The sequence below is a fragment of the Lontra canadensis genome, unplaced genomic scaffold (genome assembly GCF_010015895.1).
Source record: "Lontra canadensis isolate GAN:19392208 unplaced genomic scaffold, GSC_riverotter_1.0 scaffold12, whole genome shotgun sequence".
Lineage (NCBI taxonomy): Eukaryota > Metazoa > Chordata > Mammalia > Carnivora > Mustelidae > Lontra > Lontra canadensis.
In genome coordinates, this window is record NW_022631006.1 from 29,689,406 (window position 1) to 29,703,544 (window position 14,139).

The 14,139-nt window shown below is 38.9% G+C and overlaps 1 protein-coding gene across 1 annotated transcript in view; it reads left to right on the plus strand.

Annotated features, from left to right (window-relative positions):
• RPGRIP1 (RPGR interacting protein 1) overlaps positions 1 to 14,139 on the plus strand; it is an 88,297-nt gene that overhangs the window by 18,170 nt on the left and 55,988 nt on the right. The window contains exons 2-3 of the mRNA XM_032857017.1: positions 557 to 676; positions 12,837 to 12,969. Coding sequence (XP_032712908.1) covers positions 658 to 676; positions 12,837 to 12,969 — 152 coding nt within the window. The 5' untranslated portion in view covers positions 557 to 657. The remainder of the gene's footprint in view (positions 1 to 556; positions 677 to 12,836; positions 12,970 to 14,139) is intronic.

Sequence of the window (14,139 nt, forward strand, 5' to 3'; positions counted from 1 at the left end):
AACACCACCACAAAAAGAATGCTAGTGAGTCATGTGTCATGTACCATCAAGAAAGTGTTGATAGGACACCTGGGTGGCTGAGTTGGTCAAGTGACTGCCTTCGCCTCATGATCCCAGAGTCCCAGGATCGAGTCCCATATTTGGTTCCCCGCTCCATGGGGAGTCTGCTTCTCCCTCTGACCTTCTCCCCTCTCATGGTTTCTTTCTCTCTCTCTCAAATAAATAAATAAAATCTTTAAAAAAAATAAAGTGTTGGGCGCCTGGGTGGCTCAGTGGGTTAAGCCTCTGCCTTTGGCTCAGGTCATGATCTCAGGGTCCTGGGATCGAGGCCCGCATCGGGCTCTCTGCTCAGCCGGGAGCCTGCTTTCTCCTCTCTCTCTCTATGCCTGCCTCTCTGCATACTTGTGATCTCTCTCTCTGTTTCAAATAAATAAAATCTTTAAAAAAAATAAAAAAATAAAAATAAAGTGTTGATAAATTCATAATACAACTTAAGTACAGCCTGTAGAAGATATCCTAAAGTTGCATGTAATTGATGAACTTGCCTTTATTTCAGTGTCCTCTGGGATCGCCTATAGCTTGGAAATTGATAGGAAATCACATCTCCTGTGGACAACACATCAAAGGACCTATTTGAGACATAGACAATTACCTCTGATGGTACCAGTGTCAAAAGGTAAATTGTGCCTAAAGATGGAAGTCTTTTATTTTTTTTTTAAGATTTTTTTTTTTTATTTGACAGAGAGAGGAGACATAGCCAGAGAGGGAACATAAGCAGGGAGAGCGGAAGAGGGAAACGCAGGCTTCCTGCCAAGCAAGGAGCCGGATGTGGGACTTGATCCCAGGACTCTGGGATCATGACCTAAGCTGAAGGCAGATGCTTAATGACTGAGCCACCCAGGCACCCCTAAATGTGGAAGTCTTTTAAAATCAAAACAATGTTCAGTCTGTCATTGTGGGGCATTTTGCCAGCTTCAGAGTGATTGCTTTGCTCTCAGGTCTTTTCCTTAATCTTCTCAACATTTTATTTCTTAATTCTTTTTTTTTTTTAAGATTTTATTTATTTATTTGAGAGAGAGACAGTGAGAGAGAGCATGAGCGAGGAGAAGGTCAGAGAGAGAAGCAGACTCCCCGCGGAGCCGGGAGCCTGATGTGGGACTTGAGCCCGATGTAGGACTCGATCCCGGGACTCCAGGATCATGACCTGAGCCGAAGGCAGTCGTCCAACCAACTGAACCACCCAGGCGTCCCTTATTTCTTAATTCTTACAACAAAAGTCTTACTGTGCAAATTTAGAAGGTAAGGGTAAACACCACCACAACAAAAGTGGAGACAAATGAATGGTCCATTCCTCTATTCACATGGTTAGTCCTTCACTCTCACTAAGCAAAGGTGGGAAATTTAAGATGGAAGAGCACAGCCCCACAAGAACTTCTTCTACACTTAAGATATTATTTTAACTTTGTTCCTACCCTCCCACCTCTCAGTCATAGTTACTTGACTTCACTCGATTTCACTTCTATATAATTTTTTCAAAGGTAGGGCACTTTATGCACTGCCTATGGGAATAAAAAGACTGAAGTCACTTAGGACAAAAGCTCGACATTATCTAGTAAGTTCAACATGCAGCTTTACTTCTGGGTAGAAAATTTGCAGAAAATTTTGCATATGTGTACCAGGAGATATATACCAGAATGGTCATAGCAGCGTTATTCATAAGATAAAAAATGGGAAAAAAAAATGGAAACAATGTAAAATGTCCATAGTTGGGGAAGTTAATGCACATTGATATATATTCATACAATGTAATAACAAATGTATTTTCTTTATAATAAATAAATCTTATTTTCTTTAAAGTTATAAAGAGGGGCACCTGGGTGGCTCAGTCATTGGGGATCTACCTTCAGCGTGGTTCATGATTCCCATGATCCTGGGATCAAGCCCTGCATTGGGCTCCCTGCTTGGAGCCTACTTCTCTCTCTCCCTCGGCCTGCTGCTCTCACTGCTGTGATCTCTCTCTCTCTCTGTCAAACAAATATATAAAATGTTTTTTAAATTTTTTAAATAAAAATAATAAAGTAATATAAGGCAGTTAGTAGTAATAGAACATTTAAGATAGTGGTTACCTCTGGGAGAAGAAGGGAATAGATGGGTGGGAACTTACAGAGGGTTATTCATGTAGTAGTAACTGCTTCTTAAGCTAGTATGGATGTTTTTGTACACTTTATTATTCTTCAAACTGCCCACATGTCTTTTATTTCCTCATTTATAGTGTGAGCTGTATATGCTAACATTTTTGTAATAATATACATAATACATGCTTATATAATACATTATATTATACCAGTTTTATTGGGATATAATTTATATGCCACAAAATTCATTGTTTTAAAGTGTACAATTCAGCAATTTTTACTGTATTCACAGAGTTTTTTGAATTCATCCTCACTAATTTCAGGACGTTTAATTACCCCAAAAAGAATCCCTGTAGCGATCATTTCCCTTGTCCCCACATTCTGCCCCTGATAATCATTTATCTGCTTTCAGGCTCTATCAATTTGCTTATTCTTTATAAATGACATTCTTTGTAAATCAAGTCATATAACCCATGGTTTTTGTGAGTCTGGTTTCTTTCACTTGTCATAGTGTTTTCAAAGTTCATCCATGTTGCAGCATTTATCAATACCTTCATTTTTTGCTGAATAATACCTCATTGTATGGGCATATCACATTTTGTTTATGTATTCATCAGTTGGTAGACATTTGGGTTGTTTTCACATTGGCGCTATTATGAGTAATACTGCTATGAATATTTGTGTATAAGTTTTTTGTGTGGACGTGTTTTTATTTCTCTTACGTATATACCTAGAAGTGAAATTGCTGGGTCATGTAGTAGCTCTATGTTTAACATTCTGGGGAATTGCCAGACAATTTTTTTTTTTTTTTTTTTTTAAGATTTTATTTATTTATTTGACAGAGAGAGATCACAAGTAGACAGAGAGGCAGGCAGAGAGAGAGAGAAGCAGGCTCCCTGCTGAGCAGAGAGCCCGATGCGGGACTCGATCCCAGGACCCTGAGATCATGACCTGAGCCGAAGGCAGCGGCTTAACCCACTGAGCCACCCAGGCGCCCCTGCCAGACAATTTTTAAAGCAGTTGTACCCTTTTATGTTCCTACCAACAATGTATAAGAGTTCTAATTTTTTCATATTTTCAGTTGTTATTGAAGTGATATTTTGTGTGGTTTTTAAAAATTTGTTATTTCTCTTGTGGTTTTGATTTGCACTTCCCTAATGAATAATCACACTGAACATCTTTCATGTTTTTATCAGCCACTTCTATAGCTTCTTTGGAAAAAATCTCTTTAGATCCTTTGTCCATTTTTATTAATTTATTTGTATCTTTTTAAAGATTTTATCTATTTGAGAGGAGGGGGAGAGTGAGAGGGAGAAGCAGACTCCCCACTGAGCTGAGAACCTGGTGTGGGGCTCAATCCCAGGACCGTAAGATCATGACCTGAGCCGAAGGCAGAGGCTTAACCAGCTGAGCCACCCAAGCGCCCTTTTGTCCATTTTTAAATTGTCTTATTTGTCTTTATATTGTTGGTTGTAAGAGTTCTTTATGTATTTTGGATATAAATCTCTTATCAGATACATGATTTGAAAATATTTTTCCCATTCTGTGGGTTGTCTTTTTACTTTCTTGTTTTGTCCCCAAAGACTTTATTTATTTATTTGACAGAGAGAGACACAGTGAGAGAGGGAACATAAGCAGGGGGAGTGGAAAGGGTGAAGCAGGCTTCCCACTGAGCAGGGAGCCCAATTCCGGGCTTGATCCCAGGACCCTGGGATCATGACCTGAGCCAAAGGCAGCCGCTTAACTGTCTGAGCCATCCAGGCGCCCCTATTTACTTTCTTGATAGTGTCCTCTGAATCACAAAAGTTAATTTTGATGAAGTCCAATTTATTTGTTTTTTCTTTTGTCACTTGTGCTTTTGGTTTCATGTCTAACTTCATTGTATTGTATTTAACACTGCCTAATGCGAGGTCACAAAGGTCACAAAACATATTTCTATGTTTTCTCTAAGAATTTTGTAGCTTTGTAGTTTAGCTTTTTACATTTAGGTCTGTGACCCATTTTCAATTACTTTTTTATATGGTATGAGATAAGGTTCCAACTTCATCCCTTTTTTTTTTTTTAAGATTTTATTTATTTATTTGAGAGAGAATGTGAGCAAGAGAGGGAGAACTCAAGCAAGTTAGGGAGGGGCAGAGAGTGAGGTAGAAGCAGATTCCCCACTGAGCAGGGAGCCCAGCATGGGGCTCTGTCCCAGGACCTTGGGATCATGACCTGAGCTGAAGGGAGATGCTTAACTGACTGAGCCACCAGGTGCCTCAGATCCAACTTCATTCTTTTGCATGTGTATATCTCGTCCCCCAGCACCATTTGTTGAAAATATGATTCTTTCCCCGTTGAATTTTTGTGGCATGTTTGTTAGCATTTAACTGTAAATGTGAGGGTTTACTTCTAGACTCTCAGTTTTATTCCATTGCTGTGCATATGTATCCTATATCAATACTATGCTGTCTTGATTATTGTAGCTTTGTAATAAGTTTTGAAATCAGGATGTATGGATATTCTGGGTTCCTTGCATTTCCAAATGAACTTTAGGATCAGCTTGTCAGTGTATTGGGGATAAAAGCCAACTGGAATTTTGATAGGAACTGCACTGAATCTGTACATGAATTGTGGACATCTTGGCATCTTATCAATATTAAGTCTTGAGGGGTATCTGGGTGGCTCAGTTGGTTAAGTGTCTGCCTTCGGCTCAGGTTATGATTCCAGGGTCCTAGGATGGAGTCCCACATTAGGCTTCCTGCTCAGCGGGGTGTCTGCTCTCTCTCTCTCTCTCTCATGCACTCTCTCTCTAATAAATAAATAAAGTCTTTAAAAAAATATTGAGTCTTAAAATCCATGAACATGAGATGTTTTCCTTTTTTTTTTTTTTTTTTAAGATTTTACTTATTTAAGGGTACCTGGGTAGCTTTGTCAGTTAAGTGTCTGCCTTTGGCTCAGGTCATGATCTCAAGGTCCTGGGATGGAGGCCCCCCCAACCCATGGGGCTCCCTGCTCAGTGGGAAGTCTGCTTCTCCCTCTCCCTCTGCCTCTTCCCCTGCTCATGTGCACATACATACTCTCTCTCTCTTTCTCTTTTCCTCTCTCTCTCAAATAAAATCTTTTTTAAAAAAGATTTTATTTATTTATTTGACACAGAGAGAGATCACAAGTAGGCAGAGAGGCAGTTAGAGAGAGGGGGGAAGCAGGCTTCCCGCTGAGCAGAGAGCCCGATGCGGGGCTCAATCCCAGGACTCTGAGATCAGGACCTGAGCCAAAGGCAGAGGCTTAACCCACTGAGCCCCAGGCACCACTCAAATAAAATCTTTTAAAAATTTTTTACTTATTTATTTGAGAGGCAGAGAGAGCAGGGTGATGGGGAAGATGAGGGAAAGAGACAAGCCAACTCTGTGTTGAGCCTGATACAGAACCTGGTACAGAGCTCAGTCTCAAAACCCTGACGATCATGACCTGAGCTGAAAAGAAGAGTCAGACATTTAAATGATTAAGCCACCCAGGTGCCCCACATTGATTGATTTTCATATGTTAAACCAAGCTGTATTGCTGGGATAAGTTCAATTTGGTTATAGCAAAAGTCTTTTTATGTGTTGTTCAATTCAGGTTGTTATTATTTTGTTGAGGATTTTGTTTCTATAATTATAAGAGATACTGATCTGTAGTTTCTTGTGGTATCTTTGGTTTGGGCCTCATGCAGTAAGTTGGGAAGTGTTGCCTCTTCTATTTTTTGGAAGACTTTGTGAAAGATTGATGTTATTTCTTCTTTAAACATTTGGTAGAATTCATCATTGAAATCATCTGACTTTGGGATTTTTTTTGTGGGATGTTTTTTGTTATAAATCAGTCTCATAAATCTGTCCAGATTTTCCATTTCCTCTTGGGTCAATCTTAGTGGTTTGTGTCTTTCTAGGAAATTGTCCATTCCACCTAGGTTATCTGATTTATTGACATACAGTTGTTTGTAGTATTCTCAGATAATTCTTTTTATTTATTTAGGGTTGATAGTGATGTGATCTCATTCATCCCTGATTTTAGTGATTTGAGTCTTCTCTCTTTTATTTTGGTCAATCTATCTAAAGTTTTGTCAATTTTGTTGATCTTTCAAAGAACCAATTTTAGTTTTGTTAATTTTCACTATTGTTCTTTTGCTTCCTATTTCATTTATCCTGCTCTGATCTTTGTTATTTCTTTCCTTCTGCTTGCTTTGGGTTTAGTTTCCTCTTCTCTCTAATTTCTCATGGTGAAAGTTAGTTGATTTGAGATTTTTTTTAATATAGGCATTTATAGCTATAAATTTCCTGTTATCTGTTATCTCTGTGTTAACTACATCCAATAAATTTTGGGATGTGTTTTCATTTGTATAAGACATTAACAATAAAACATTTTTAATTAAAAAAAATAAGGAGGACCCATGGTGGGATGTAGTCAAGCTGGTAGATAACCAAGGCCACATGTCTAGACCTTGTTCAATCACTGATGCTAAATGGATCATAATATTTCAATAAGTAAAATATCTAGAGATGCCTGGGCTGGCTCAGTCAGCAGAACATGTGGCTCTTGACCTTGGGGTCATGATTTGAAGCCCCAAATTGGATGAAGAGTTTACTTAATAAAAAAGAAAGGAAAAACCAAAAAAGAAAAATCTACTATGTTCAGTATGCTCTTCACCAGTGCACAACTTGGAATTTTGTGCTTCTCAAAGCTTTAACTGTTTGACAAACTGAAATGTGAGCTGGCTGAGAAAAGTTTTAAAGTCAGAAAAGTCATAGTACTAGTGACAGAAAACCCTGTGCAGGAGCTAAACACCTAGAGAGTCTAGTCAGTTTTGAGGCCATCCACATGACCAAAAACCCAAACTACCTTAACATTTCTTCAGAATAAGGTACCAAAATGAAGGATGTACATGTTCACTTTGTGGGGAAAGAAATTTTGTGGGGTTTACTACCAACCGTGTCAAATTTTCTTCCTGTTATTTATGAAATAGCTAAAAGTAAAAAAAGTGTTTGTTATAAATGAAGATTTTCATAAAGGTTTATAGTCATGTTAAAAATTTTATTCCTAAAAATATTTATTCCTAGTGATCATCTTTCTTTCTTGTTAAGCCAAGTGTGCTTGGCAATCAGCTACATTATTTTGTAAGTTCATGGATTTGGAAGTTACAGCTTTTTAATTCTCCCCATTCTAAGCAATCTTGAATTTATTTCGGAAACTTTGCTTTGGGAGAAGAGAAACATTTTTTTTTAAGATTTTATTTATTTATTTGACAGAGAGACACGGTGAGAGAGGAACACAAACAGGAGGAGTGGGAGAAGGAGAAGCAGACTCCCTGCTGAACAGGGAGCCCAATGCAGGGCTCAATGCCAGGACCTTGGGATCATGACCTGAGCTGAAGGCAGACACTTAATGACTGAGCCACCGTGATTCATGAACTCTTTACTTATGCTAATACAGGTGTAGCTACCTTTTGTCACTGTACAACACCATTGACTGTATTCACTATGCTGTACCTTTCATCCCTGTGACTTACTCATTCTGTAACTGGAAACCTATTTCTCTCCCTCCCCTTCCCCTATTAGGCCCATTCTTCTATCCCTTCTCCTCTGGTAACCACCAATTTGTTCTCTGAATTTATGGGTTTATTTCTGCTTTTGGGGTTTTTTTAACTTATTTTTAAAAAGATTTATTTGTTTATTTATTTGAGAAAGAGAGAGAGAGAGAGTAGCACACCCATGAGCAGGAGGAGGGTCACAGGGAGAGGGAGAGAATCTTAATCAGACTCCCCACTGAGCATGGAGGAGCCCAATGCGGAGCTCAGTCTCATGACCTGAGATCCTAACCTGAGCCAAAACCAAGAGTTGGAGGCATAACTGACTGAGCCACCCAGTTACCCCTTGTTTGTTTTTTAGATTGCACACATAAGTGAAATCATACTGTATTTGTCTTTATCTGACTTATTTCACTTAGCATACTACCCTATAGGCCCATCCATGTTGTCACACACGGCAAGATCTTATTTTTTATGACTGAATAATACTCCATTGTATACATATACCACATTTTTTAATGTTAATTTTTTTTTCAAAATTTTATTTAAATTCTAGTAGTTAACATACAGTGCAGTGTTGGTTTCAGAACTACAATTGAGTGATTCATCACTTACCTAAAACACCTAGTGCTCTTCTTATTAAGTGCCCTCCTTAATACCCATCACCCACCTAGCCCATCCCCCACCTGCCTCCATCCATCACCCTTCAGTTTGTTCTCTGTAAGAGTCTCTGTGGTTTGTTTTCCTCTTTCTTTTTACTTCTTTTTTTTTCATACCACATGTTCTTTATCTATTCACCTATCTTGGGTTACTTCTATATCTTGACTATTCTAAATAATACCAAAGTAAACATGCATATATATTTTCGAATTAGTGTTTTTGGGTTTTTAGGGTAAATACCCAGTAGTTGAATTACTGGATCATATGGTGATTCCATTTTTTTTTAAAGATTTTATTTATTTATTTGATAGAGATCACAAGTAGGCAGAGAGGCAGGCAGAGAGAGAGGAGGAAGCAGGCTCCCTACTGAGCAGAGAGCCCGATGCGGGGTCGATCCCAGGACCCTGAGATCATGACCTGAGCTGAAGGCAGAGGCTTAACCCTCTGAGCCGCCCAGACACCCTGGTGATTCCATTTTTAATTTTTGAGGCACCTCCATACTGTTTTCCACAGTGGCTGCATCAATTTACATTCCTACCAACAGTGCATGAGGGTTCCTTTTTCTCCACATCTGTGCCAACACTTGATATTTCTTGTCTTTTTGATATTAGCCATTCTGATAGGTATGAAGTGATATCTCATTGTGGTTTTTTAAAAAAGATTTTATTTATTTATTTGACAGAGAGAGAGATCACTAGTAGGCAGAGAGGCAGGCAGAGAGAAAGGGGGAAGCAGGCTTCCCGCCGAGCAGTGAGCCTGATGCAGGGCTTGATCCCAGGACCCTGAGATCATGACCTGAGCTGAAGGCAGAGGCTTAACCCACTGAGCCACCCAGGCACCCTCTCATTGTGGTTTTGATTTGCTTTTCCCTGATTATTAGTGATGTTGAATATCTTTTCAGATCTTAGTTGTTGTTTTTAATTAAGCTCTATACCTAATATGTAACTTGAACTCAAGACCCCAAAATCAAGAGTGGCATGTTCTACTGACTGAGCTAGCTAGGCACCCTTATAGTGTTTTGTTTTTGTTTTTGTTTTTTGAGTAGGTTCCATGCCCAACACTGGGCTCGAACTCACAACCCTGAGATCAACAGCTGCATGCTTTACCCACTGAGCCAACCAGATGCCCCACCTGGTTTTAAATATAACTCTCCCCTAAACCAGGGGTTTGGGCAGGAAAAGTACAGGGTGAGCCTAGAACACCTTATTTCGTCAGAAAATGTGGAAGATCTCCAACCACCTGGTGGCTTAGTCAAGCATCTGCCTTTGGCTCAGGTCATGGTCCCAGGGTCCTAGGATCAAGCCCTGTTTCAGGCTCTCTGCTCAGTAGAGACTCTGCTTCTCCCTCTGCCTGCTGCTCCCCCTGCTTGTGCTCTCTCTCAAATAAATAAAATCTTTTTTTTAAACTTTTTTTTTTTAAGTTTAAAAGAGAAGCAGGTGGCAGGCAGAGGGAGAAGCAGACTCCCCACTGAGCAAGGAGCCCAGTGTGGGACTAGATCCCAGGACTGTAGGATCATGACCAGAGCCAAAGGCAACTGCTTAATTGCCTGAGCCATCCAGGCATCCCAATAAATAAAATCTTCAAAAAAAATTGTGGAAGTGCTCAAAAATTCATAGAGATATTTTAAAACAACACCAGAACCAGCTGAAAAGGCTTATACTGACTGAATCTGGGACAGTTTTGGTGTCAAAATGAATAATGATATTGATGGATTTTAACCTATTGAATAAAATAGGAATCCATGAGATTGCATAAATATAAATAAATATATTAATAAATAAATGTTGTAAAGAGAAATCTTTGCCCTAGAGTAGAACTGCAACTAATAAATGTAGAAGTAGTAATGAAATTAGAATTATACTATGGTTATGTCCTTATACAATGAAGTGTTTAGAAGTAATGGGATATCATGGGTACAATTTATTTTCAAGTGGTTCCAAGAAATAATAGAGAATATATATAATATTATATATTGTGAGATATATATATATATATAAAATAGTTTGACAGATTTTTAAAAGTTAAACATGAAAGGCATCTTGGCTCTTTCCACAGTTTGGTGATTGTGGCCATTGCTGCTATGTACATATGGCCCTTCTTTTCACTGCATCTGTATCTTTGGGGTAAATACCCAGTAGTGCAACTGCTGGGTCATAGGGTAGCTCTATTTTTAATTTTCTTTTTTTTTTTAAGATTTTATTTATTTATTTGACACAGAGAGAGAGATCACAAGTAGGCGGAGAGAGAGGGAGAAGCAGGCTCCCTGCTGAGCAGAGAGCCTGATGCGGGGCTCGATCCCAGGACCCTGAGATCATGACCTGAGCTGAAAGCAGAGGCTTAACCCTCTGAGCCACCCAGGTGCCCCTATTTTTAATTTTCTGAGGAATCTCCACACTGTTTCCTAAAGAAGCTGCACCAATTTGCATTCCCACCAACAGTGTAAGAGTGTTCCCCTTTCTCTACATCCTCTCCAACATTTATTGTTTCCTGCCTTGTTAATCTTTGTGATTCTAACTGGTGTAAGGTGGTATTTCAATGTGGTAAAGAAGATGTGGTCCATATATACAATGAAATATTACTCATCCATCAGAAAGAATGAATACCCAGCTTTTGCATCAACATAGGTGGGACTGGAGAAGATTATGCTGAGTTAAAAAAGCCAAACAGAGAAAGTCAATTATCATACGGTTTCACTTACTTGTGGAACATAATGAATAACAGGGAGGACATTAGGAGAAGGAAAGGAAAAGTGAATTGGGGCAAATCGGAGGGGGTGATGAACCATGAGAGACTGTGGACTCTGAGAAACAATCTGAGGGTTTTAGAGAGGAGGGGAGTGAGGGGATGGGGGAGCCTGGTGGTGGGTATTAAGGAGGGCATGTATTTCATGGAGCACTGGGTGTTGTACATAAACAATGAATCTTGGAACACTGCATCAAAAACTAATGATATATTTTATGGTGACTAACATAACACAATAAAAAAAAAAAAGTTAAACATACACCTGTCTTTTGACCCAGCTGTTTCACTCCTGTGTATTTACCCAAGAGAAATTAAAACATGTTCACACAAAGACTTATACACAGATTTTCATAGCTGTTCTGTTTGTAATAGCCAAAAACCTGGAAACAATTCAAATATCCACCAAATATCCACCAATAGTAAATGGATAAATAAATTATGGTTTATCTGTACAATGAAATGCTACCAGCAATCAAAATGAACTATTGATATAAGAAGCACCATGGATGAATCTCAAAATAATTATTCAGAGTGAAAGAAGTCAAACCACCCCCAAAGTAAAAAATAATATGAGTACATAATGGATGATTTTATCTATATGCAATTCTAGAAAATCGAAACTGTAGTGACATAAAGCCATATATTGGTGGTTGCCTGGAGACTAACGTTGGACTGGGGTTAGGGTGAGATGGAGAGGAATGGATAACAAAAGAGTACAGGGAAAGTTAGCAATAATGGATATGTTAATTATCTTAATTGTGGTGGTTTTACAGTTATATACATATGTCAAAATTAACCAAATTTTATACTTTAAATATATTCAGTGTATTACACACCAATTATACTTCAATAAAGCTGTTTTTAAAAACCTTACTAATCATTTCCAAAGGCTAGACCAGAGAGGTGGTAGTGGTAGCTGAGGTGGTTGTGAGACTTAAGTTCTGAGCTCTTTCTTCCAAAGAGCTATATTTAGAGTGCTGGGGTTCAGGATCTTTCCCATGAGATCAGAGGTGACTCTGGGCCAGTGAACACTCATACACTTAGACCAAACAGATGCTCTATATCCAGGAGGCAACTTTGGGGACTGTTTCCCAGACCACAAAAACGAATGAGATGAGTTTTGATAATCAAGAAGTTTTCTATCCTTTTCCTTAGTAAGAGTTGGAAGATGGTTTTGGACACAATCTTTATCTAGATCTACATTATCTAGTAAGGAGGAAAAACAGAAGAATAATTAAAAAGAAAAATTAAGTAAACTAACAGCCCTATTTGATATTTTTATAAAGAGAATGTACTCTCTAAGACTCTTAATCATAGAAAACAAACTGAGGGTTGCTGGAGGGGAGGGAGATGGAGGGATGGGGTAACTGGGTGATGGACATTAAGGAGGGCATGTGATGTAATGAGCACTGGGGTTTCTATAAGACTGATGAGTCACAGACCTCTACCTCTGAAACCAATAATACATTATATATTAATTGAATTTAAATTTTCAAAAAAGAGAGTATACTTTCTAGACAGGATGTTGAGTCATATCTTATGCTGGAACAATATGGAATGATACTCCATATCCAGGAATGATATGTAACAATAAAGAGATCCATTATGACACATTTCATATCCTTCCTAAATTTCCTGTCAAACACTCCAATCAAGAGAGATTGAAGCCTTTTGGACAAGATACAATGAGACACCTGATGGATTAAAAAAAATTACAAGAAAAATTAATCTCTATTTACCCTTTCCTGAAACTTTAGGTAAGAATATAAAAGCTCAACCACCCTTGAGCAGAATGAGCCGGGAAGAACTGGAGGACAGCTTGTTTCGTCTTCGTGAAGAGCACCTGTTGGTGAAGGAGCTTTCTTGGAAGCAACAGGATGAGATCAAAAGGTACCTTGTGTTCTCTTTAAGTCTTTAAAAGCTGGGGAACAAAGGGGACCAGGGGCAAGTAAGAGAAGGAGCTTTTTATTTGCAAAATGAAACCAAAAATAATATTGATCATTTACTATATGCAGACATATTGTAAGGGTTTTTATGTATTAACTAAATATTATAAATACAACTAACTTATTTAATATTGTGAGGGAGGTGCTATTAAGAGGAAAAGGAAAGGGGCACCTGGGTGGCTCGGTGGGTTAATAAGCCTCTGCTTTCAGCTCAGGTCACCTTCTCCAGGTCCTGGGATGGAGCCCTACATCGGGCTCTGTGTTCAGCGGGGAGCCTGCTTCCTCCCTTCTCTCTCTCTGCCTGCCTCTCTGCCTACTTGTGATCTCTCTCTCTCTGTCATATTAATAAATAAAATCTTTAAAAAAAAAAGAGGAAAAGGAAATAAGTAAGTAATTTGCTTAAAGTCACAGCTAGCAAGCGAGCAGCATCACTGGAAGCTCTTAACTCTGAAATTATACCATATACAGTGACCTTATAGTATTGGCTTTCAAAAGTGGATCTCTTGGGTGGGGACCTGGAAAAGATTCTGACATGGAGTGTGGTTAGATAATCAGATGGGAAGAAAGGGAGTTCTGAAAGTTCAGATTTTATCTCTAGGACATATTTTGAGGATATTGGTGTCAGTGTCTTCTAGCGAAAAACTAGCAGGAACACACCTATATGTTTGAACAGGTAGTGTGTATTACTAATTACAGCTAGAGAAATGCACACCATGGAGAACTATGGTTATTTCAGTAAGAATGTGTTGGAAAATATCTGTTAATAGGATTTGAGTTTCAGTTGGGTGATTTGTGGGAGGGTCCAAGGTAACAGGAGTTTGCTCCAGATTTGATACCGTTAGAAAGCAGGGAAAATTCTGTGTTTGGATATCTCAGTAGATTTTTTCTTTTAAGGTATCATTTATTGGGGCACCTGGGTGGCTCAGTGGGTTGAGCCTCTGCCTTTGGCTCGGGTCATGATCCCAGGGTCCGGGGATTGAGCCCTGCATCGGGCTCTCTGCTCGGCGGAGAGCCTGCTTCCCCCGTTCTCTCTGCCTGTCTTTCTGCCTGTCTGCCTGTCTCTGCCTACTTGTGATCTCTGTCAAATAAATAAATAAAGTCTTTAAAAAAAAGA